A 25,067-nucleotide genomic window follows, 5' to 3' on the forward strand; every position below is an offset into this window, starting at 1 on the left:
TTCACAATAAAAAGAAAGATTAAAGTGATGTTATAGTTAGGTGAATATATATATATGTCGCAGGGGAAACTCTTATTAGCTGGTGCCACCTCGAGACCAGGGCAGTGTCTCGTGAAATATTAGCCACAATATTTTCAAAAAAGGACGATGGCACTCCACTCAGTAGCTTTTCAAAGGTTTTATTCCGAACTGTGGTCGCCTACGCGTTTCAAACAAACGTTCTTGATCACGGCAGTTTACAGACAGTTTGTCCCTTTTCTCTTTCAGCATTTATACACACTCAATCATGCATTGCATTGTGGGACATGAAGTTTAGTGCATAAGCATTCAACAATTTTTAAACATTGTCCAACTTACGATATACATTTTTCGTGTATCTTTTTGGAAGTATTTGCATCTATTTTGCAAATTAGGGGGTTGTTTGTAGTGTTACGTGACTACTATTTGTTTTCAGCATTTTTAACCCTGAGTATGCGTTAATACTTGCTGCCCACAATTCCCATGTTTCGTGCATATATTTATTGGCTGAGTGCCCAATTGTTCCCACTTAACTCCCTTGTGGCCATTCAATTTTATGTGTATTTGTGTATGAATACAACAGCCCTTCTCTGATCCTATATACCCTGAGTTATGCTATGGCGAAACACATTCAAAATTGTTGAATGCTTATGCACTAAACTTCATGTCCCACAATGCAATGCATGATTGTGTGTGTATAAATGCAGAAAGAGAAAAGGGACAAACTGTCTTTAAACTGCCGTGATCAAGAACGTTTGTTTGAAATGCGTAGGCGACCACAGTTCGGAATAAAACCTTTGAAAAGCTACTGAGTGGAGTGCCAGCGTCATTTTTTGAAAATATTGTGGCATATATATAATATATATATATATATATATATTCACTGAAAAAACCATAGGTTATAGACCATATATAGTTAGGAATTAGCATTTAGAAAACCTTATTTTACTCACACAAAACCATTGAAATTCCATATATAGTTAGTTGCACTAACTATATATCGCGCACCCGCAATCCACTGCTGATGATGTCACATATTACATCATTCATGACATGGTCAGTGACATCACTGATGACATCACTGATGACATCTCAAATGACATCACTGATGACATCACTGATGACATCTCAAATGACATCACTGATGACATCATGACACACCAATACCAGTTACTACATACGCACTCACTGATTCCTACGTCTACACACACATTCACTCATTCACCCATACAATCACTCATACATACAGTCACTCATTATTACAACACTATCATATGCACTCATACACCTATGCAGACAGTCACACACTGCCACTCATCCATGGAGTTACTCACACACCAAGTCAGTCCTGTAAAGAATCAATCACACTTCCATTTCTTCATCTATACAGTTAAACACAGAACACCATACTTCAGTGACATCACTGATGACATCACTAATGACATCTGAAATGACATCAATGATGACATCTCAAATGACATCACTGATGACATCATGACACACCAATACCAGTTACTACATACGCACTCACTGATTCGTACGTCTACACACACATTCACTCATTCACCCATACAATTACTCATACATACAGTCAGTTATTATTAGAACACTATCATATGCACTCATACACCTAGTCAGTCCTGTGAAGAATCAATCACACTTCGATTTCCTCATCTATAGTTAAACACAGAACACCATACTTTTCACACATATACTAACACATACTTACTCTCTTATACAATCACTGATACAAGTACACATTGATATGCACAGAGTCACACACCTCCCAGCCAGCCACACACACACTCAGTCTTCCATACATCCACTCATTCTTCAATATGTAAAACGTATTTAAACTTTACAAAAACACACAGACACTAGATGATGTCATCAGTGATGTCATTTGAGATGTCATCAGTGATGTCATCAGTGATGTCACTGACCATGTCATGAATGATGTAATATGTGACATCATCAGCAGTGGATTGCGGGTGCGCGATATATAGTTAGTGCAACTAACTATATATGGAATTTCAATGGTTTTGTGTGAGTAAAATAAGGTTTTCTAAATGCTAATTCCTAACTATATATGGTCTATAACCTATGGTTTTTTCAGTGAATTTTCAAGGTTTTGTAAATGCTAATTCCTAACTATATATGGTCTATAACCTATGGTTTTTTCTGTGAATTTCATTGGTTTTTTAACAGCTAATATCTGTAGCTGTAAAATGTATTCTTCTTTAAATCCCAAAATATATTTTATATGTTTATGAATAATTTTTTTTTAAAATATTTTTTTTTCTTCGTTCCCGCTTCGCGAATCGGGAAGCTTCCCGTTAGCTGACCTTGATGCCGCGAAATAGACCGCGAGCCGGTAAACGTTTCTTTACCGCAAGTGCCGCGTTAGAAAACAACATCGTGACGCCTCCCGTCCGCATGACGTTTCACGTTGTCGCGTGATGCGTCATATGACGTGCTACGTTAGCGAACTGGTACGCGAAGCGAGTCGCAAAGCGCAGGTTTCTGGAAGCAAACCGGGAGGCCCTGCAAAGCGCTTAACATAAACACAGCAAGTCATGTGACTTGGTAATAACACTTTTCATTGGTTCATTTCACTTTTGGTTTCCTAATGATGTAAGACTAGGTCATATAATCTAAAATGAACACTTTTGATTGGTTGAGAACTCTTGTTTTTCCCAAATGATGAAAATCCCTCCTTCTTTCCTCACTCTGACTTTCATCATTGTGAGAGAAAGACCCTTTGTGATCACTGAGCAATGGCTTCTTTAGTAGCTTCAGCTGGTGCTTCCCCACCACCTCCACCACATCCAAGGAAGAGTGGACCACCTGCTCAAGTTATAATTCAACAAGAAGAGGAAGAAGAGGAACAGGACGACGAGCACGAAGAGAGGCAGTTTTTGCCTGAGCAGCCCAGGACGTCTCACCGGAAAGAAAACTTCATTTGGCAATTTTTTAAAATTCCCAAAGGTCAGAAAAAAGTAAATGCAAGATACGTAACTTGCCTTATATGTCAAGATAGACTGTCCAGAGGAACCGAGAAAAAATACAGTTTCGGAAACTACACAATGCATCGCCATATGACTAGGTGGCATCCTAACAACTACAGTGCTGCACAGTTTCGGAACGACCTAGATAATCTCCCTATTATGGCCAGAAGATCTGTTGTACCGGAAGTAACGGGACCAGAGGGCAGGGAGATGGTGCCAAATATACAAATGAAATTTGGTGAAGTAAAACACATCTGCGTATTTTGCGATGGATTCATTTCCTACGGAGAAAGAAGCATCACTCTGATCAACAGAGCTATTGACTATCATATGCAAGTTTGTACGAAACGCCCAAAATAATAAATACTTCTTTTTTTGTTTTTGTTGCTCCTGTTGAGCCCTTTACAATGAATCGTTTTCATTGCCCCCTCCAAGAAAAACCCCAAAAAATATAAAACTGTTCAGAAAAATTCAAAAAAAGTAAAAAAATGTTCCGAAAAATAATAAAAAAAATATAAAACAAAAACAATTAAAAAAAAGTTCTTTTCAGAACTACCTCCCCGTTATTAAAAAATTGGTACAATATTTGGAACTGTGCCAACCTCTATTTCTCTTAGTTCGCTTCCCAGTTCGCTCGCCGGTACGCGAACCGGAAGCGAACCAAAAACAGTAAGTATAAGGGAAGGAAACAGACACTTATGTTAAAAGAAAGACAGCTATAGGGGAGAAACTAGAGATACTATTACCCGTAATCCACTGCTGATGATGTCACATATTACATCATTCATGACATGCTCAGTGACATCATCAGCAGAGGATTGCGGGTTTTTTGGCAACGTGCCTTATCCACGGTTTAATAACGCTGCCTTTTGCTTTATATAAGTTTTCAAATTGTATGAAATATATACCAATAGGTCGTTATGAACCTTTAGGTAGTGCTTTTCTTCATGAGGTCTGGTCGCTTCCATATGTTATGTTATGTTATGTTAATAACTTTTATTAGGCGCACAGCTGCCCCAGCGAAGGGGCGTCCTGGCGCCAGATCAGATACCACAACACAACAGGTTATATAATATAAATATATTATATTATATAAAATACACATACAGATGTTTCAAAGATGATCAAGAAGTTTATCTAAATGGAGAGGAATGCACTGAGACGCCAGATCATTCACTAATGTGTAGGCACATACAGTTACACGGTTCATGCAACAAACACCGACCAAATATGGCTTGCGTGTTGCAAGGCACGCCAGTTCCTGCTATCATCCCCACGTTCAAGTTGTTGGAAAATGGTAGTTATTTGATGCTCAATAATGAAGATTGTTCTGAGTTAATTAAAAGTATTCCTTTTATCGTAACAGTAAGTGAACGGGTTATTTGCTGCAGAAATGTTCTATTTCCTCCCACACATGAACATAGGGAGTTTTCAATCTGGCCACAAATACCAACCTTGGGACAGATTTCAACGGCATGGCAAGAATAAGAGCTCTTTTGTCTCAGAGAGAGGTGGCCTTGAGTTCGGCCCGTGAAACTTTCGTGCTTCACATAGCGAACACCCGTACAGAGGTGCAGACCCTTTTCAATTCAGATTTGCCTTTCAATTTCAGCAAGATGGTTCCGACTATCTTTAACGCATCCTCCACAAAGGCCCTGGCGCACTTTTTTAAAGTTGTTACCAGTGGTCTCGTGACTTCATTTGAGAAAATCTTTGGAGTCATCCCTGCTTCCTTTCATTCTATTTTCTCCACTCTGGTTCGTGGATTGGCATTTTTACTTGCATTACCAGCAGACGCTCTTGTGCTTTTTTACATTTTTAAATATGGATGTCCCTCCTATGCAACCTCCCACCCTGCAGCTGCTGACACTGTTCCGCAATCGCATGCTAGAATATTATGGCACAATGCCGTTGGCGATATTAAGCACGGCATATGGATTATCTTTTCGATTCTCCTACTTCACCTGTGTCCAGCCTGTATTTCACTGCCTGACCTGTGATTTCGATTGGGCCATTGATTTGTGTCTCTGCGGACCGGTTTCTCCTGACGTCGACTTTAATCAGCTGATGACTCCTATCATTACTCACGAGTTGGTTTGTCCTGGCGAAAGGATTATGGCTGTGGCATTGATGCATGGACTACTTGGTCCCTGGAATTTACTGGCGGCAGCACAGTCTTTCTTGGAACAGAGCTTTCTTGAAAACCCACCGAGCTGTCCTCTGATGGTGATAGAGGATCCGGTGCTGGGAGAGCACGTATGTTCTTTTCCGCTTTTAAATTGGATGGCTGAACTGTTTTCGGATGAAGACGGTGACTTCCTATTGGAGGCTGTTGCAGCTTATTTTGCATACACAGGTATGTCATAGACCTTTTTCATGTTTGATATGCTGAGTACTAGCATTTCATTGACAATTCATTGACTTATTTGTCAAGTTTTTATTATTTACCTTGCCTATTGGCTTAAGACTCGATAAAGTACTTGGCTGTTTTATTTTTCTTTAGCATTAAATTTTCCTAGTTTTTAATGCTTTACCTTGCGGACCGTCCACATATAAACTTGCAATCTGCTCTCATGAGATGGCACTTCTATTATCTTATTCAGTTCGTTTCCGGATCATGGGGAGGTGTCATCTAGGTCCTGGATATCTTTACACCGTGTTAAGTTAGCATGGGCTCATTACCGGTTTAAACGCCATTTTTCCTTTTTTGCAACTTCTGCACACGACACTTAGTTGTTGCTTTAGCTTTCCACCTAGTAGTTCATCGTGGTTTACATGAGAATAATATGTTATTGCTCTACTATCTGCTTTGCTTGTTAAACTATATCTGTACAGCGAGTGCTAAAGTTTCAAGAACAACACGATACAGAATTGTTATGAGGTCTGATCTCCACGACTTCATACTCATAACATAAGTGCAACTTCTGCCAATTCTGGGCATGAGGCGGGTTTTATATTGCTTTGCCGAACACACATACACAACAGTTGATGCGGTTCACATGAAGAGAGAGCTGGTGTATGCTGATGTGATTCCTTCAAATCTAAGACACTAAAGTATGGGCACGCCCTAAACCAACACAAAGAGACCTTCTTAGCAAATAATATAATATGTGTATTAGGGAGGGTGAGATATAAGCAGCCGCGGGCCGTGGAGGGAGTTACGGTGAGGCAGGGAGGCGGGGAGGGGGAGAAGCAGGGTGGAGCCCTCTTTACCTTGCCCCTCCCCCTCCCCGCCTCCCTGCCCCACCGTAACTCCCTCCACGGCCCGCGGCTGCTTATAAGTGTTGCTAACTCTTATTCATTTACAGCATGTTAACATACTGTCACCATTCGCTTTTTATGTACTAGTAACTATGCTGGTAATTTTGCTACTGATAATATGTATACTTGTATTCTCCACCCTGCTTCTCCCCCTCCCCGCCTCCCTGCCTCACCGTAACTCCCTCCACGGCCCGCGGCTGCTTATAAGTGTTGCTAACTCTTATTCATTTACAGCATGTTAACATACTATCACCATTCGCTTTTTATGTACTAGTAACTATGCTGGTAATTTTGCTACTGATAATATGTGTACTTGTATTATCTAAGATACTACGCCTGAGAAGACGGCATTAGTAAATAAACATTTCAAATACACATGTGTTCTTCTTAACTCCATGTTCTGGTTTCTAAGAAATATATAACGACCGACTGTTCATGAGTTCCACGTATCCTGAGGTACTATAAGTTCATATTCTGGATTGTCTAAACATTGAGTTTGTTATATCCAATGTGACACTGTACCTAGCTTGCTAAGGAGTTTTTGATTACTAACGTGAGTTTGCCGAGGTTCCAATCCTCTGTCCACAGTTCTGTGTGAGAACAGAAACCCTGCGACAGGGGCACCCCCGACCCTTGCTGGAGCTTCATCACACTTGCGATACAACTCCAGCAATGCGCCACCTTTACGGCACAGATACATCACGCATCTGTGCTGTTTTTGCCCCATGATGCGCCGCATTGTAAATGCAGCACACCATAGGTGACGGAACAGCGGCACAGAATGACTAACACATCCCTGGTGATGCGCCAGTCATCATAAATGTATCCCTATGCTTCTTATCTTGTTAGAGATGAACCGCCATATGTATCATCAAAGTTTTTTGCATTTCCTAAATAGCGAACTTTAAGGAATAAATAGCGATTCTTTACCATTCCTAGTTTGCGATTAGCTATTTGCTAATTACAAATTACCCATTCATTTCCTTCATTTCCATAGGGCGGTTGGACTCACTTTTAGCTCGAACGGCTGAATGGATTTCCACGAAACTTGGCAAAATTGTAGGGACTGGTAGCCCGATGTGCCTTTGCTATGTCTCAAGATATATGCTCCAGTGGTTTTTACGAAAATTAACTTTGAAAAATATATATTGGGCTACATTGGCCTATATATATGTTGGAGCCCAAATGTAGCCCAATGTAGCCCAATGAAGCCCAATGTAGCCCAATGTAGCCCAAAGATGGCCGCCAGACACACAAAAAAACAAATGTAGCCCAAATATCAGCCAGATGTAGCCCAACTATAGCCCAGTGACAGAATGACCAATCAGCTTCGCAAACCTCCGTTACGCGAAGCGGAGCGCTGTTACAGATATATATCTTTTTTTGAACGTTAATTTCTCAAAATCCACTGGAGCACATATATTGAGACCTAGCAAAGGCACATCGGGCTACCAGTCCCTAATATTTTGCCAAGTTTCGTGCAAATCCATTCAGCCGTTCGATTATTATTATTATTTTTTTTTTTTGCCCCGCGGGGCCCTTTTAAAACCTCCACGTCAAACCTAGGGGGTCAGCGAGGATCTACTATGCCCCCTTATAGTTATTTCCCCCTTTGTTTTGACCTCCTCTTGTCTCTCGATCCTACCGAGAGACAAGATGGCGGCCGCTACGGACTTTTTGGAATGTTGACAGACGCCGGAGAACCAATCAGCTTCGCTTCACAAAGCTCCGTTGCGCGAAAAGTACGCGTCCTGGGACGCTGCCAGGTCCGCTGTTACAGATATATATCTTTTTTTAAACGTTAATTTCTCAAAATCCACTGGAGCACATATATTGAGACCTACAAAAGGCACATCGGGCTACCAGTCCCTACAATTTTGCCAAGTTTCGTGCAAATCCATTCAGCCGTTCGGGCTAAAAGTGAGGCCAACCGCCCTATGGAAAACTCAATGTTAAAAACACGTTTTGGGACCCCCCTTTTTTCTCGGCCCCCCCTTGACGAACCCCCCCCAAATTTTCAAGGGCTGCTCAGAAACAAAATGTGCCATTTTCCTGAAAATTTCAGCCAATTCCGTCCACAAACGCCAAAGTTATTAGACATAGAATTTTCAAAAATCCCATAGAGAAAAAATCCTAACTATATATACCTACTGGCGACCGCCAGTAGGTAATATATATTCACCAGTTAATGTTAGCAGAACTAACTATAACGTGCACCCCACCATCCACTGCTTATGTCCTCACATATTACATCACTTATTACATGTTCTAGGACATAATTTATTAACGTACTTAGTCAGTAACAAGAACAGATCTTTTGAGCAAAAATCTAAAGAAAGAAGCCTCAGGGTCAGGATAATATTATATTAATGACATTGTACAATAAAGAAGTCAATTTGATAAGAGGGATTCTGAGAAAGCATTGGCATCTGATATGCAGGCTTAATTATTTAAAGGATAGGATTGGTCCAATTCCATGGATTGACTTTTAGGAAAGCACCTTCACTAGTCTGGATCTTGACGAGTAGTATTTTTTATTATAAAAAAGAAAGCTAAGAATAAATCATGGCTAGGACTGGAACAAAGAAAAGGCTTTTGGAAATGTGCCAGATGTAAAACCTGCAGACACAGGATCTCTTTGAATGAATATACAGTAAATGGTAGAACGTATGCAATCAATAAGATGACACGTGTAGGAGCTCCTTTGTTGTGTATATGCTTAAATGCCCTTGTAAAATGCTATATATAGGCAGCACCACTTGTCCAATGCAGAAAAGGATATTGGAACATTTACGCGCAATTAACAACCTGGATGGCAATTATCCGGTTGCGAGACATTACAAACAAAAACATGATGGGGATTTGACATCTCTAAAAGTTTGGGGCATAGATCAATTTGAGAAACCAGTACGTGAAGGAGTCAGGGTATGAATGTTGAGACAATTGGAATCTAAATACATCATCAGATATAAGACCAAGACCCCTCAGGCATAACCACAATGAGGAGTTTCATGTACATCTATGAGCTATTACTGTCTGAGATTGGGGTAATCTAGCAGTTAAAGAGAAATATGTGCCCACTATTCAAGTGATATCGGGAATAACTGCGTAATTAATGACAACATAAAAATAAAAGAATCAATTGATTAGATATTAGCGTAATGCATGGGTATACGTTTTAGTTTGATATATATATTTTGACTGGTTTCAATTTTTATTTTCTCCGACGTCTGAAATTTTATATGCAAACAAATTAATGAACACACAGTCCATGCGCAGTGATTGAGAGGCATAATTGATTATTAGTCACAGCATGAATGTATGGCCAAATTGCAATAATAAGAATTGCTAAATGCTTACTTATTTTACTATTTGCGCCAAGTCAGAGTTTGTTGGGTATGAACATGACCATGAATTTAGGGTATATATTTCATTTCAAATTAAAAGATGATGCTTATGTTGTAAACACTACAAATAAACTACTCTTTTGCACTGGGGAAAATGGAAAAAGGACACTATATATGGTAAAATAAAATGGCTTTTTGCAAAAGTGATCAAGACTGTTACGTCTAAATGCGTCTTTTGCTAAAAAAAAGGATTAAAGATATTGAAACCTTCCCTGGAGTGCAGTGTGTGCGTGTATATATAATTGTTAGTGTGAAGTTATAGTTAAGTGAAAATGTCAGTTAAAACATGGTGTTTTAAATGTACAAAACCTGTGAAATTCACTATAGTTATCTAGTGAAATAACTCGTGCCCTTAGGTAACTATGACTCGCACCCTGCTGTGCACAGTGTTCTCATCTACAATTTCATTGCAAATTTTGAAGTGATATTATCACTAATAGTATAGATCATGTCATGAGTGATTTTCTATGTGTATCTATCATCTCGCCCACGCTTTTCAACATCTACATGAAGTCATTACTGCGTGCTATAACTATGCAGATGACACGCAAATACTCCCTCATTTGGGATTTCTACACAAGGTCCAAGCTACCATCTCCCTTGCTCTGTCCAAACTCAATTACACCAATAGCCTCTACCACGGATCACCTTTAACGACCATGAAAAGACTACAACGGATTCAGAATTTGGCTGCCAGACTACTCTTGCATATCAAACCGCGAGACCACATCTCACCTGCCTGGAAAGCCCTCCATCGGTTACCGGTTGCCAGAAGATCCAAGTTCAAGCTACTTTGTATCACCCACAAAGCAATACATGGAATGGGACCACTCTTCATCCGGAATAAATTCACCAAACACATTCAACAAAGGAGCCTATGCTCTAAAGGGGCATCTCGCCTCCAAATCGCAAGATATAAGAAAAAAACTATGGGTGGCACATCCTTCTCTGTTTAAGCAGCCAAACTATGGAACTCTTTACCCCCCAACATAAGATCAACCGACAACCACCTTATCTTCAGAAAGCTACTCAAGAATTGGCTCTTATCCACATAAGCACCATAAGCAAACAGAAATTTACAGCATATTATCTGTATATAAGCATTTATTTTCACTATAGATCTGTACCTATCTTTGTGTATTGCTTTGTATAAACATGTAGAATAATTATGTTGTTGTTAAGTAAATAAATAAATTAAAGAACAATCATCTTTGGTCTACATGTACTTACTTCCATTGTGTATCTATGTACCTTCCATGTACTTGGATCTGTGGGTCTATTACCTTTCTCCTGAAAAAGCATATCCAATGCACTATCCTAGATCTCATCCTGTACCTCTATCAATAATCTACATATACTTACCTCCTCTATGCATCTATATACTTTCAATGTACTTATGGATCTATAGATTTATCACTTTCTTCTAATTTAGCATTTCAAATGCACTGCCCTATTTCTCAGCCTATATTTCTCTGAATATGTCCTCTGGCCCAATCTTCTGACTCATCTCAAACTTCTTTCTACTACTATTTCCAAAGCACTACCCTATCTCTCACCCTATACATATATCAATATATCCTCTACATCCACTTTCTCATTTACCCCATACCACTGCTATGATTCCCAAAATAACCCTTTCTAGACTCTCTCCTACTCTATTCCCCCCTTGCATCATCTGACATCTCTTTTTACTATACAGATCCGCCAAAACAAACTTTTATAGACTCTTCCCTCTGACTCTTCCCCTCAAAAAACCATTTACATATCCAAAATCCTCCTCCTACTGCACTGACCTAAAAAAAAAATAAAAAAAATATCTCACTCTTCTGTCTCTCCACTATCATTTTCAATCAAAATAACAGATTAACATGTTCACTTCTCAATTTCCATATTCCACTATACTAAAATACCATTAATCCTTTATGGGTTCCAGAGTAGCGTGCTACTCGAAAATGAAGCACCTCAAAACCTGGTCAAGGGGTAGCAAGCGCTAGATAAATACAAACCTCTTTCCCTCTTCTATCCCGCAACCTACCCCTCTCTATCCAAATAACTGAATAACATATCCACCACTCAAATTACTTCATACTTCACTTTACTACATTTTCAACACTAATCCTTTATGGGTTCCAGAGTAGCATCCTACTCGCCAGAAAAGCGCTTCAAAACCCATTACGGGTTACAGGTGCTACATGAATAAAAACCTTTCTTCCCTTTTATCCCTCCACTACCCTTCTCACTCTAAATAACTGACTAATATCCACCACTCAAATTACTTTCATATTTCACCATACTAATTCAGCCCTAATCCTTTATAGGTTTCCGGAGTAGCGTGCTTCAAGATTCTGCTATCTTTCCGAATCCAAATAACTGACTAACCTATAACTGACTAACCTATCCACCACTTAAAATGTACTTGCATGTTTCACTATACTAATTCAACACTAACCCTCTATGGGTCCCGGAGTAGCGTGCTACTCGCCGAAAAAGCACTTTGACGCCTCGTCAGGTGTAGTAAGTGCTATATAAATACAATTACAATACAATATGTAGGGTAATTAGCAGTGCATGACGAGGGCGTGAGTTATAGTTATCTAAGGGCACAAGTTCCAATTATTTGAGATCATCCACAGCGTAAAATATACATTTTTTTGCATTCATTGCTCAAAAACTACTTAAAGGATTTACACCTAATCACAAAAAGCACCCTTTCAGAACCAAAATCTAGTATTCTGCCAAATTTGATGCAACTTCCATTCAATGGTTTGGGCTGTAGCTGTGGAAAAATGAACGGGGAAAATGCATTTTGGGACCCCCGTTTTCTTTGGCCCCTCCTTGACGGATCACCCCAAAAAGTTACATGCACAAACTAGACAGAAAGAAGCACCTTTTTGGGAAGTTTCATGAAGATTCGGCAAACAGCACCAAATGTATTAGCTACAGAAAAAGGCATTTCCTACGGAACCAAGATCCTAACTATAACAACCCAGTGGTGTCCGCCACTGGGTGATATGTACATATGTATTTATTTAGTTTCTGGAATACATTAGGGGGAGCAAACAGTGGACCCTAGACCACTGCTTGCTTTCTTTCCCTGAAGTAGCTTATCAGAACTGGTGTCCCAAAGTGATATTTTCCCCAATGATAAGTTACCACCTCCTTTGTGGTATTGATAACTGATCATTGGCTGTGACTGCAATTACGGTTGAATAACCTTGATGCATACCATTGCAACTCGCAATGAGGAGGGGGCAATCCTTTTCATGCTCTCTCCCAATTACCATTACAATGGGTCGCAAAACCCACTTAAGGAGTCATAAAGATGTTTCCGACTCACAAAATGAGTTTAGTACATTGCAGGTTAGAGTTTTGCGTTAACAAATCTTGTGCCTTTGTGAATTACAGGATTTGTGAAACAAAAGTGTTAACTGCAAAGGGGGCTCATAGTATTTAAGGACATCCAGACAGAAGGGGTGCTCAAGTATGCATTCATCAAGGAATCTTCTATGCAATAATTCATTGAAACACTTATGTCTATTTAGGGAGGACCTTGCAAAAAAAGATAAAGCAATCTCATGGTAGATACAAAGTCCTGAATCTCGAAAGGCACTCTCTTCTCTATGCCATTTGGAAATGGTTAAGCAAAATAGGTTTCACTTGACTCCACAGTCATGCTTAAATACATGCCTCAAGATACCCTGCCAATACTGTACTTGAGGAAGAATAAAGCTGAGCCCAGGCAAGATCATTTCAGATCACTGGATGAGATTGTTTTAATAAGTGATATCAGTGAGGGCTTCTGTTTGACATGGGATGTGGTCGTTAGAATAAGTCCCAGAAAATTTTGCAAGCACAAATATTAATTCTGTGGCTGGTACTAACGGCAGCTGGCATGTCCCAAGGGTGGTTGGGCGGGTGGGTCACTAAAATGTTTTTTTGTTAAATTAAAACCACTTACCTGGGAGCGCGACGTCCTCCTCAATGGTCTTCTCTCCTCAAGGCAGCCAGCCTCCAAACTCCCAAGCCAATCGTGACGCTGCTCTCACCAGCATGACAGAAGTGCCAGGATTGATGGGAGTGGCCTCTATCAGCTCTCAGACCAGCATTGGAGGATTTTGCTTTCTCTAACCCAGCTGTGTTAAGACAGCTTGGTTAGAGAGGTTTAAAGAGTGCATGTGTGGCTGGCCGTCTTAAGACAGCCAGCCAAAAAGACATGCACACTTTAAACTGAATGTGGCCTGCTCTCTCTGCTGCTGTCAGTCAGCAGCAGCCCTGCCCCCGTTCTGACGTTCTAGTCAGGATGGCGTGACTAAAAATAAAATGGTAATGAATTAACTTCATTACCATTATATTTTTCTTCTCTGGGGGTATTTCAGTGGGGCGAAGCTCCTCCACTCAAATGGAGGAGCTCCCCCTGGCTGGGTTTCCATATTGTGGTGATCCACAAGAAAAAGCGTAGTAGTATACTTCACTTCAACACAATGCCTCACAAGATGTCATCATTCTAAGTGTCAAGTAATAAACATAAGTAAAACTAAACAATGATTAATTTCAAAACATGATCTTTAAAGGATAGTAAAGAGTATGTCCTGTATGCACATTCAGATGCAGTTTAGGTTCTGTAGCAAGACACTCGGAGCTCCTAGAATGCAGTTTCAATAAGCAAATACTGATGAAATAAAAATTGTGAAATACGAAAATTTGATTTTCTTACTTTAACATATGACCTCAAGTAGCTCTCCAATCCTTCTTCATGGCACTGAGAAACAACATGGATGATGACCCTAGACAAAATTAATGAAACCAGTTTAGCATTAGTCTTTGCCAGAGTTACCATCTTAATGTCCAAGCATGTTACAACAAGCAGTTGTTGCTATTTGATCATAGCTTTGGCATCAGTCCAGCGAGGGCATTCGAGGGATTACTGTGCATACCTGGTAAAACTATGCAGTGTCAGGGCTAGGAACTCAGGCCCATCAGTGATGTATGTAGTGGGCTGGTGAGTTACATGAAGGATAAGATTTCATTTGTCTGACTTGCTAGTGATTACTTCCATTTTCCATTGCATGTCCCTGTGCTTATCATTTCTCCCACTTCCCTTTCCAGGCAAATGCAGCTTAGGTTGTTGCGTTTCCAGTTGGGATCCACAAACATTTGAGAAAGATCTAGCAGGCAAGCCTATGACATACAAGAATCAAGCAACACTTGGAAAAAAGGAAGAGGCGAGCATGTTCTGACCACAATTGTTGGAAAAGAGTGTTAATTTTGCACTGCCACTATGCTCTGATTGCTGTGGAAAGAGAGCTCAGGACCAGGCGAAAATTAGTTACTTACCTGTAACTGCAGTTCTCCAGTACTGGTATCTTTCATAGATTCACATGCTTGAATCATTCCCATTAATTGAAACTGGAGTCCACCGGTACCATAGTAAAGCAGCATGTATCACTACTTAGTACATTTGTTTTAAAAAAGGACAAATATAGGCTATTAAAATGACTTTTCATTGCCATTATAGCCTATGATAGTGATACATACTGCTTTACTATACGGTGGCACTCCCACTTCGACGATGGGGAATCATTCAAGAATGCGAATCTATGAAAGATCTAATACTGGAGGAGAGTGCCTGCTTGGCTGAAGCACATCTGCATTTTAGTCCATTTCCATGCAAGTACTCTTGGATATCTACCATCATTTAGTCAAAGCAAATTTACTTATTATTGGATTTCTAGCTATCCAGGGGTGGACTTTAGACATTGAAGGGTGTACTTGGTTTAACTGGCTCACATCAAATTTGCAAGTGGAGCACAGGATTTAAAGTAGCCGCTTTCACTCTGGGCAACAGTTAACAACTCTGATTTAAGCTGCACTTCACGGATTTACGATTCATAATTGCCTTCTGGGAAAGGAACTTAGGATCTGTTCGGTAATAGATCTCTGAAGAGAAAAGCTTCGTTCACACTACATGCTTAGTCATACTGACTTAACATTTTTTCACAAAAGCAATTTAGGTTGTCTCCCTGTGCAGCAGGTTAGTGTGGTGTACTAACAGGGAGGTGGTACACATAACAAATAATGACTAACAATACTTACCTTGTTACATTCACAGCAATTTCCTCTTGGGTAGCCCTAGTGAGGACTCTAAACATTTGGTTCAAGATGGTTGGCAGGAAAGCAATCATCACATATCCTTCCATGGCATGAAGACTCTGTGATAAAAGAATAAAGAGTCTCAAAGGAACTTTAATAAATTGTAATCATAATTTGTAAATTTAGAAAGATCGGATATTCATCTACTATAATCCCAAAACGTCAATGATAACATCACAGGAAATTAATGAACCATAGAAATAGGTCTTATCAAAATTTTATATCAAAACAGACTTGCAAATCTGGTTGCAAAAACAGTCAACAGCTCTGGCAGCATCATCGTGAAGTGCAACTCGGATGCACGGGAAAGCTAGTGTAAAGAAAACGTGAAATGAAAAACAAAAGGCACAGAGGTCAATCCCAATAAAAGTGTATCATGAAAATAAAAACACTCCAGGATGCACAAATATCAAAGCTTCTGGTTTAGCTTGCATCTGCTGTTCCCCATGCTCTGTGTTTGACCATAGGGTAAAATGCTGTCAGGATGACTTCATCATGCAAGTAAAGGAGGGCATATGATCAAGTGCAGGTAGCGCAATGAGTTGTAGGTGATTCCACCAACACTTGCCACCACTGTCATAGGTGACTATTTCATCAGCAACATTTCTTCTTCTATAGATTTACTTGTTTTATGTAATAAAAACCCTAGTTAGGGAAATTGATACATTGAATGTTAACAAAGAATTAGCACTAATTTTTGCTCTACAAACCAGCTTACTAGAGTACCTTCTCCAGAATCGGTCTCATACAGGGTTCATACAAACCTAGGCAATGATTTTCAGCAAGCTGATTTCACAAAAGGGTATGCCACTTCAGTAGAACCTATTCTCCCTTCCAGTGCAATAAGAATTCAGTCCAGAATACATCTGAACTGCATTGAAACAAGTTACTTGTTGGACTGTGATTTATAAGTAAACTGATAATGTTTCTGTAGATGTCTCGTGAATGTTTGGGAGCCGACAGATCTGAATGTTTGCTCAATGCAATGGGTCACTCTGGGGCTAATGCTCACTAAAAGAAATATTGCACAAAAGTGGGGAGCGACCGTACCTCCTACAGTGGGCGAATGGAAGCAAGACTTGGACAGGTCAATGTTTAGAGAAAAGGCAGTATATGTGGCCAGGGGTTGCCCGAAGTAATGGACATGTGTGTGGGGCCTCTGGAACTCCTACCGTGGGGACATATGTTTATTTATTTATTTATTTATGCAATTTTATATAGCGCGGACTTTACCCGAAGGTGTCAGAGCGCTTCACAAAAGGAACAGAAATGATACAGGATGAAAACATTACACGAGAACAGATTACAAAAGCAGCCGTTAAGTTACATACGGTACAGTGACAATTGTGAGCAAATAAAGATACATGAGGTAGTAAAAATTGTGAGCAACCAAAAATACATGAGGTAGTAAAAAGTGCACAAGAGTAAAAAAGTGTCAAGTGTGCAGGTTACAAGAGAAAACAAAGTATAATTTGAGGTATAATACTGCAATATATGCTAGACACTCAGGCACAAGAACAAACGTTACGTAGGCGAAGGAGGCACTTGTGCAAGTATCAAAGGTAAAAACATGAGAGGTAGAAAACCGTGTGTTATAAGGGCAAAGTGGAGAGTGCATGTTGCAAGAGGGTACCAAACACAAGACATGGATAATACTGAAGTAAAAGGCAAACACTCCAACCACAAGAACACACTGGGAAGGCACTTCCATGGTCATGGAAAGAAGTAACTTTCAGTAGTGGGAGTGTAAACCCCCCCCCCTCCCCCCACACTGCCAACAGTGACATTCCTCCTTCACCCTAGATCCTTCCAGTGTCGATGTGTACTATTTGCCTTTACCTATTGTCCTCATGTTATGTGACCTCTTGCTCCCTCTGTATTGTGTTTAATAATGCTGATGCTTATTCTTTAATAAAAAAGCTTTTTTTTTTAAAGATAATGTTTCTGTGAAGTCCATACCTTTAATTTTACATGTATAGAGTCCCTTGTGGTGGTCGCAGCATTTGGAACTGGGCCTGTGATGAATGCACACCTCTACAATTTCTAACTTTGTGTGCTACCTTCAGTATTCTGAATACTTCTATGTTTCAATCTTCTCCTCGTTCACTTGAAATATTGGCTGTACTTTGGGTCTGCCATCCATCACATATTCCATGTTGCGATACCAATTGGTTTAGGTAGCCAAAGAGGTCTCTGTGCAGATGGTACAGACTATATGATGTTTATACTGAACTAAATATGAAATCAATGAGGTTATGTGACTTTCTGACAGTTGACAAGGATAGGCAGGTTCTGTATGAGACTATTGTGACAACTGTGCTGTTGACCCTGGTGATGATGCAAACTCTTGTTAAGGCAGAGACAACGAAAACCTAAGACCAGACCCGAGATATTCCACTGGCTCCACCTGCTCTTCTTGAAAAGATGGTCATCCCTTGGCCCTTCTCCCTCCTTCTCACCTTCGATTCAGTTGAAAATGTTAAATCTGAGACAATTACAAATCAAGCACCAGCTGAAATGCATGCACCAAAGGCATGCACTTTTCACAAGTGCCACCAGTTGATATTTAGCTAAACAATGTTCCACACCTGACAAGATGATAAATAGAAATGAAATTGATTTGTAATGGTAACACAAGTGAATAAAGCTGACACAGACTATGTGCTTACCATATTCACATGTAGGACATGGCTGGACAACAGCAACAGAAAGCAAATAGATAATATCATACATTTTATCGTAGTAATTGGTTCAAGAACAGTATATTGTCCGGCAGTGCTAGCTATTCTGGTTTAGTGGTGTATTAGTAGCAGGAAGTAACTTACCACTTAGATAGGGAGCCTCAAAACTTAGGCTGCAAGTGGTTTACATTTTTTATTCGATCAGAAATGTTCAGTATAGGCCACAATTGCTGTTTTTATAATCCAATTTCAATAGTCCACCTAACAATATTCAAAATGGAATCCCTCTTGCATCGGCTAGCCCACCCACTTCAGAACCTAACCTAAAACAGGTCAGAAAAGTTACCACCCTCTGCAACAACAAGTGCAAGCTATACTTAAGCAAATAATCATAAGTGTCAAGACCATCCATGTTTCTGACAACCTAACAATTTCCAGTCACAGACAAGGAACTAGACCAAGTATCAGATAAAATGAGCACAAGTTACTTACCTTCGGTAACGATGTATTGTACAATTGTACAATCACTGACCAGTAGGAGTCAATTTCACAAATGGGAAATACCTTAGATGCCGAAACTCCGGAAAACTCTGCTACTGCTGCAACTCCTATGATGACTTTTTGGGGCTAATTGGAGATAAAGGAGAAAACTTGACACTCCTAATGTACGAGTTACTTACCTTCAGTAACGATGTATCTGGTAGCGACGATTATAGCCGCAGATTCCTTAACGTAGAATTGTCCCCAGGCGTGAGACTGGATCCAAATTTTTTTTTACCACAGCATCCCTGCGTGCCGGGGGGACGGCATCACGCGACTCCACCCAGGCATTTTCTGCCTACATGACGTCAGCGAATTCACATAAGTCCCACCCCAGTGCGCTTATGTCTGTTTTCTTCTGAAAACTTTTCCACGCCACAACGCGGAGCCATCGGACAAAATTGTGGGAGTATGGGAACAGTATGCGAAAGAGCAGAAAAATTGGAAAAAGGATGGTGACTAACAACACCATAAGGAGCAGTGTCAACACTGCAGTACCCAAAGGCAGGGAAAGAAGAAAGAACAGAGCACAGCCCTGAGCAGCCACCCTGCCAGTCCACCCCCCTGGAGACAAGGAACATATACAAAATGTAATGGGAACATGTAGCAGGACACCGACCCCAACCAAGAAACAACGAAGGGGAACCAGTTCCAAGACATACAGGAATGACAAACCTCCAAAGCAACCCCAGCACAGAGGGCGACAACTCCAAGGAACAAAGGGCAAAGGCTCGGCCAGATGACCCCCAACCCAGAGGGTAGCAGAGGGGCCAGGACCCTTAGTAACAAAAGGGGAGAGGGAGGGGAGGGAAGAGAGTGAAGGCAAGCCCCAATCCTGGAACAACCAAAACAGAGGGGAACAGGAGTACCTATAAACCCATCCTAAAATGAGCCAAAGAGGAGGAAGGAACAAGAAACAAGACAAATCATCCCATCAAAAAGAGCGAAAGAATGCACTCACATAAGACATAGCCACCCACCGGAAGGCGAGTGCAGAAGACCAAGCCAAAGGTCCTGCCAGAACGGGGAGGTAAGGCGATCCGTGAATGAATCTGCGGCTCAAATCGGCTCTACCAGATACATCGTTACCGAAGGCAAGTAACTCGTACATCTGATAGAGACTACTAGCCGCAGATTCCTTAACGTAGAATAGATACATTAGCCATACCCACGGGGAAGGAGGGTCTGTAAAAGGACCCCACCAGCCTGGACATAACAGAGGGTCCCACAGGGGACTAATCCGATGGACAGGGCGAGGAACTTCGTCCAACAAGGCAAGGGGAACCCCTACAAGCAGAACATCACCGACCCCAAGAGGGGTGTGGGAAGAAGAAAAGAAGAAGAAAGAGGAAGCCCATTCACTCTCAACAGAGGAAACACCCCACGCCCCTACAAGGCAACAGAACCTCCATTCAAGGCCAAGGCAAGGAAGAGGAAGAAGATCAACCTAGTGGCTCCAAGGAGACAATGGAAAATGAAAGCAAGCCCCCCCCCCCCCCCCCCCGACCGGGAACACAACCCGCAAGAGGGCAGCTGAGCCCACCACAATCGGAAGTCAATAGATCAGACAAGAATGGCGCCAACAGGAAGAAGCAGTCGGAAGCAGGCAGAGTAGCCCGAGGCACCCAGGAAGACCGGGCAGGCTGCGCCTGAAAGAGGGAGGAACACAACAACCATCACAGCCCCCAGGACAGAAAACAGAAGGGTGTAGAAGGTGCCCGGACACACCTCAGAGAGGGGTCCGCACACATGACTCAAAAAGAAGCAGAGCCAGAGCCACAACACCAGGCCGCAGACAGCAGGTCAGACCTGGCGAACAGCGCAGCGACCCCGGAGAAGGACACCCCGGGGCGCCACCAAGGCATTCCAATCCAGCAATAAGGGAATTGCACCAGCAACATACATAAACGCCATGGAGAGCAGAGGCCAGAAGGCAACCACAACTCCCCAGCACAGAACAAGCTGTATAACAGCTAGCACTACCCCACATAGGGTATGTTAAGTCCCAAAACATGGGAACCCTCTTAGGAAGAAACTTCTGCAGCAGAGGACAACAGAAAGAGTCGCGGGGAAAACCCCATACAGAAGGCTTGTCAAGCAGCCAAAGAAAAAAAAAAGAAGGCCTAATCTCAGGGCCAACCTGGTGTAGATAACCCAAAAGACACACAGTCAAGAAGGGCCGACCAGGGGGAGGAGCTACGCTAGCAAACAAGATGGCCGCATAAGCTCCCGGCTCCGCCGACCTCAGCCGGAGGCCCATGAATCCTGACTCCCATCCTGATTTCCCACCGGACTCCCGTGCAGATGAAGTGCGCCTGACTCTAAAGGTGAAACCCCGGAATTTCTAGCTGCTCGGATGACGAAGATATGCCGTGCGCCATTCTTGGCCTAACCCAGATTTGAAGCCGGGGCCTCGAGTTCTAACCCGGCCGGGTTGGAGTTGAACAACATCGGCCGCGGGGCGTGGGTTGTTCCGGTCTCCCGAAGTGGCGTTTCCTTTTCCCGTTTTGGATGGTGGTCTGGTGGCAGCTTTACCTTGCAACTACGGTGATCGTACCGACTGCTTTGTTCGGGGATCCGCTGCCTGGAGGCCCCGTTGGGCTCCCGGGGGTTTTTGGGCTCGGTTCCTCATCGACGGCGACGGTATTGATATTGTGCTTTGGAAGTGTTTACAGTGGTTTTTACATTGCTCCTTCCTTGTGCCCCGGAGAAGTCGGCCTCCGGGGTTCGGACGCCCGCTCGATCGCTCACTGAGGGGGCATGGAGCGGGCTGAAACTACACCGTCGCTACGCACTGTAATGGCCGCCATTTTGGAGCTCCACAAACGAGTCACCGCCACCTTCCAGGGAATGGACGTAACTGTTGACCACATCTGCCGGAGACCGGATTCCGACTCTTTGTTGCCTGTGAGCCGAGATGCCTCACCCGCGGAGCACGTTTTGATTGCCACCGAGGACCCTGTGCAGATTCGGACTTGGAAATTCCCTGCAACCCTAAGATGGCGGCTATCGTGCTCGAAAGTACTGGACGTGTGTTGGGCCCTGTGTCAACCCCGCCTGAGATGGATATGACTATTTCTGTAATACAGTGTGACTTCTCCAATGACTGTAGGATCGAGCCCTCGCCTCTTTCAGTGAGTGATCGGAACCCCTTTGCTCATTTATCGCTGGTGGGCAGTGGACTTGCTTTGACTCTTGGACTCTGTGGACGTTTATCCTGGTGACACTCCTTTCGCATCGACTTTGAAACTCTTCTATTTTTGGATATTCTTGTTTTGATGACGGTTCGAATTGACAGAGCCCGCGTTGAGAATCCCAGCGGCCTGGTTGTACGGGGTTTTCGTAATGGATCGTGAGGGCCTGGGCTGAACATGATTGGACTTCGACGTAATTTCTTTTGACTTTGCCGGGTTGAATCTGTGGGAGCGAGGGCCAGATGGGATTTTATTGTCTGAGTATTGTTTGTCTGCTTTGCTCGAATTGGGATTTTCTGCATCTGTGGTGCCGGGGGATGGGCGGGACGGCCCTTTCTCTGTTTGTGGCTCCCCTACTGATTATTTCTTGATCTGCTATAACTTGCTTAACACCAGGGTGGGGGATGTCTGCTTTTGGCGGGGGGATGGGAGTCTGGGAGCTCGCATAGTTTTGGAACATATTTCCTCCTCCAACTTTTCCCTTCCTTGGGGTGTAGTTTAGTGGGCGACAGGCACGCTGCTAGTGGGGTTAGGTCGTAGCCATCTGCAGGGGTGCAGGGTGGGGGGTTGTGGTGGGGTTTTTTATTTTTTCTTTGTTATTTTCTATGACCTTTCTATCTCCCTTTTCCCTTCTTCACAAGAGATGTGGCATATTCTCCTGCTCCTTTTTTGTTCCTCGTATCTGGGTGTTGCATGTCTGATTCGTACATCCTGTATTCCTGGTGGGCGGGTGCTGTTGAGGGGTGATTATGGTCATTGATATCCTATTGTTTTGCTTCAGCCCTAAGCTGGTATTGATATTTCTGATGCTTGAGACTGTACAGTATTTCTTCACTTCATTTGCCCGCCCACGGCTGTACTGTTTTTTGTTTCATGCCACCCGATATGTGTATTTTCACTCTTGTGTTCTAAAATAAAAATATATAAAAAAAAAAAAGAAGGGCCGACCAGCAGCCAACAGAACCACAGTCCCAACAAAGTGGACTCGAATGCACATGAAGCACACAGATCACCCAACTGGGGCGACCTGCCCCATCGAAAGAACAGCACCGAAAGACCAGATCAACTCACAGGTCACTGAGGGGGAGAAGAAGGAGGAGGAGGAGGATGCCGAAGCTCCACCAAGTACCTCCGGATGGCCGAGTCTGCCGGGGGTGGAACAAAAGAGTGCCATCTAAGGGAAGATCTACCAGCCATTCCCGAATATTTTCCGGGAACATACTGTCCCGAAGCCAAGCATGGCGGAGAAGGGCAACTGAAGAAGCCATGGCATGACCAAGCACCTCCGAAATGTCCAGAGCAGAGCGAAGAATAAATGCTGCAAGCTCCCGGCCATCCAACGCATGGTACCGCAAATCAACTCCAGCATCCTCCTGAGAAGTGGCGGATCCAAGGGACTCCGCCAAGTCCCACAAGCAAGAGGTGGCCCTAGCCAACGCAAGTGTTAAGGGCCCGAACATATTGCGCCCCCAAGAGTCTAGCCAGCGGGCCTTCCGTGATGATGGAGACAACAGCGGTGGCAGAGAGGGAAAGGCAGTCTGCAAAAGGGGGCTTGAGGAAGAGGGGTGGAGGGAAAGAGACACCGGGTCACGCGGTGCCGGTGCAGAAGGTGTTGAGGCACCGGATCCCCCGTCAGAAAAGAATGGAGCGAACCCTCAAAGGGAAGCAGCAGCTCCCTCCCACCAGAGCCCTGGTGAAGAACTTCCAGAAGATGATCCGCGGGGAAATGGGCAGCCGATCACCCATGCGCAAAATACTCACAGCCGTGGAAACAGAGTGAGCGAAGGCCCCCTAAGCCAATAAGAGTGGGAAAAGGCAAGGACAGGAAAGGAGAAAGAGGGACCGAGGAGTGGGGGACCTGTGATTCCTCCGGCGAAAACCGTGGCAAAGGCGAGGAGCCGTCCTTTGATGACGCCGGGGAAAAAGCCACGACGTGGCGGCCCGACTCCGGCGAGGAAGACACCAGCAGGCGCCCAACCTCCGGGGAAGAGGGGACATCCGAAGAAGAGTCCACGAACGGAAGCATGTCCGGTGCCGTAGAGTCCGCAACCTGAGGCAGGATGTCATTGTTATCAAGCGTCAAAGGGGACGCCGGACAGGCCTCCTCCACACCACACGGCGCAGGGGACCGGGGCTGGGCCGGAGTCGAGGCGGCTAAGGGACGGCGCCGACTCGACCTCAGACGAGGATGCCGCCTAAGTGGAGGGACGAGAGGGACCTGGGGAGTGACAAGTAGTCCCCCGCCAGCCTCAACTCTTGAGGGGGCGAGAGGGGCCCGTCGATCCCAGTGGCGCCGCCAAGGCCGACTTGACCTCCGACAAGGCAGCCGCCTGCGTGGAGGGACGAGAGGGGCCCGTGGAGGGACAATGGGTCCCCCGCCAGCCTCGACCCATGATGGGACGAGGGGGGTATGCCGACCCCTGTGGCACCGCCAAGGCCAGCAGCCGCTGGTACCGTAGCGGTGTTGCCTCGGCCTCAGACAAGATCGTCGCTTGCCCATAGGGCGAGAGGGGCTCGGGGCTGCGACCCGAGCCCCGGCGACCTCCCGCGACACCACAGGGACTCCGGCGGGAGTTTGTGGCAAAGCAGAGGCGATGTGGTCCGAAGGAGGGACCCCCGAAGGGCCGCTTCCCAACGGCACTACATCCTCCAAGCCTGGAGCAGAGCCAGTCGGCGCCGGAGCCGATGGCGTCGCCGCTGAGGGCCCTGCACAATGCAAGGGATCCGCCAACGTCCCAGGAGGGGAAGGAGGAGGAGGAGGAGGAGAAGCCAGCGAGGCCTGTTAAGCCGCTGCTAATGTCGGCCCTT

The 25,067-nt window shown here is 43.5% G+C and overlaps 1 protein-coding gene across 9 annotated transcripts in view; it reads right to left on the reverse strand.

Annotated features, from left to right (window-relative positions):
- DOCK9 (dedicator of cytokinesis 9) overlaps nucleotides 1-25,067 on the reverse strand; it is a 1,161,971-nt gene that overhangs the window by 453,094 nt on the left and 683,810 nt on the right. For all 9 annotated transcript variants that reach the window (XM_078657525.1, XM_078657521.1, XM_078657523.1 and 6 more), the window contains exons 24-25: nucleotides 15,788-15,903; nucleotides 14,409-14,478 (exon numbers count right to left, since the gene is read on the reverse strand). In XM_078657525.1, coding sequence (XP_078513651.1) covers nucleotides 14,409-14,478; nucleotides 15,788-15,903 — 186 coding nt within the window. The remainder of the gene's footprint in view (nucleotides 1-14,408; nucleotides 14,479-15,787; nucleotides 15,904-25,067) is intronic.

The sequence above is a fragment of the Lissotriton helveticus genome, chromosome 8, assembly GCF_964261635.1.
Source record: "Lissotriton helveticus chromosome 8, aLisHel1.1, whole genome shotgun sequence".
Taxonomy (NCBI): Eukaryota; Metazoa; Chordata; class Amphibia; order Caudata; family Salamandridae; genus Lissotriton; species Lissotriton helveticus.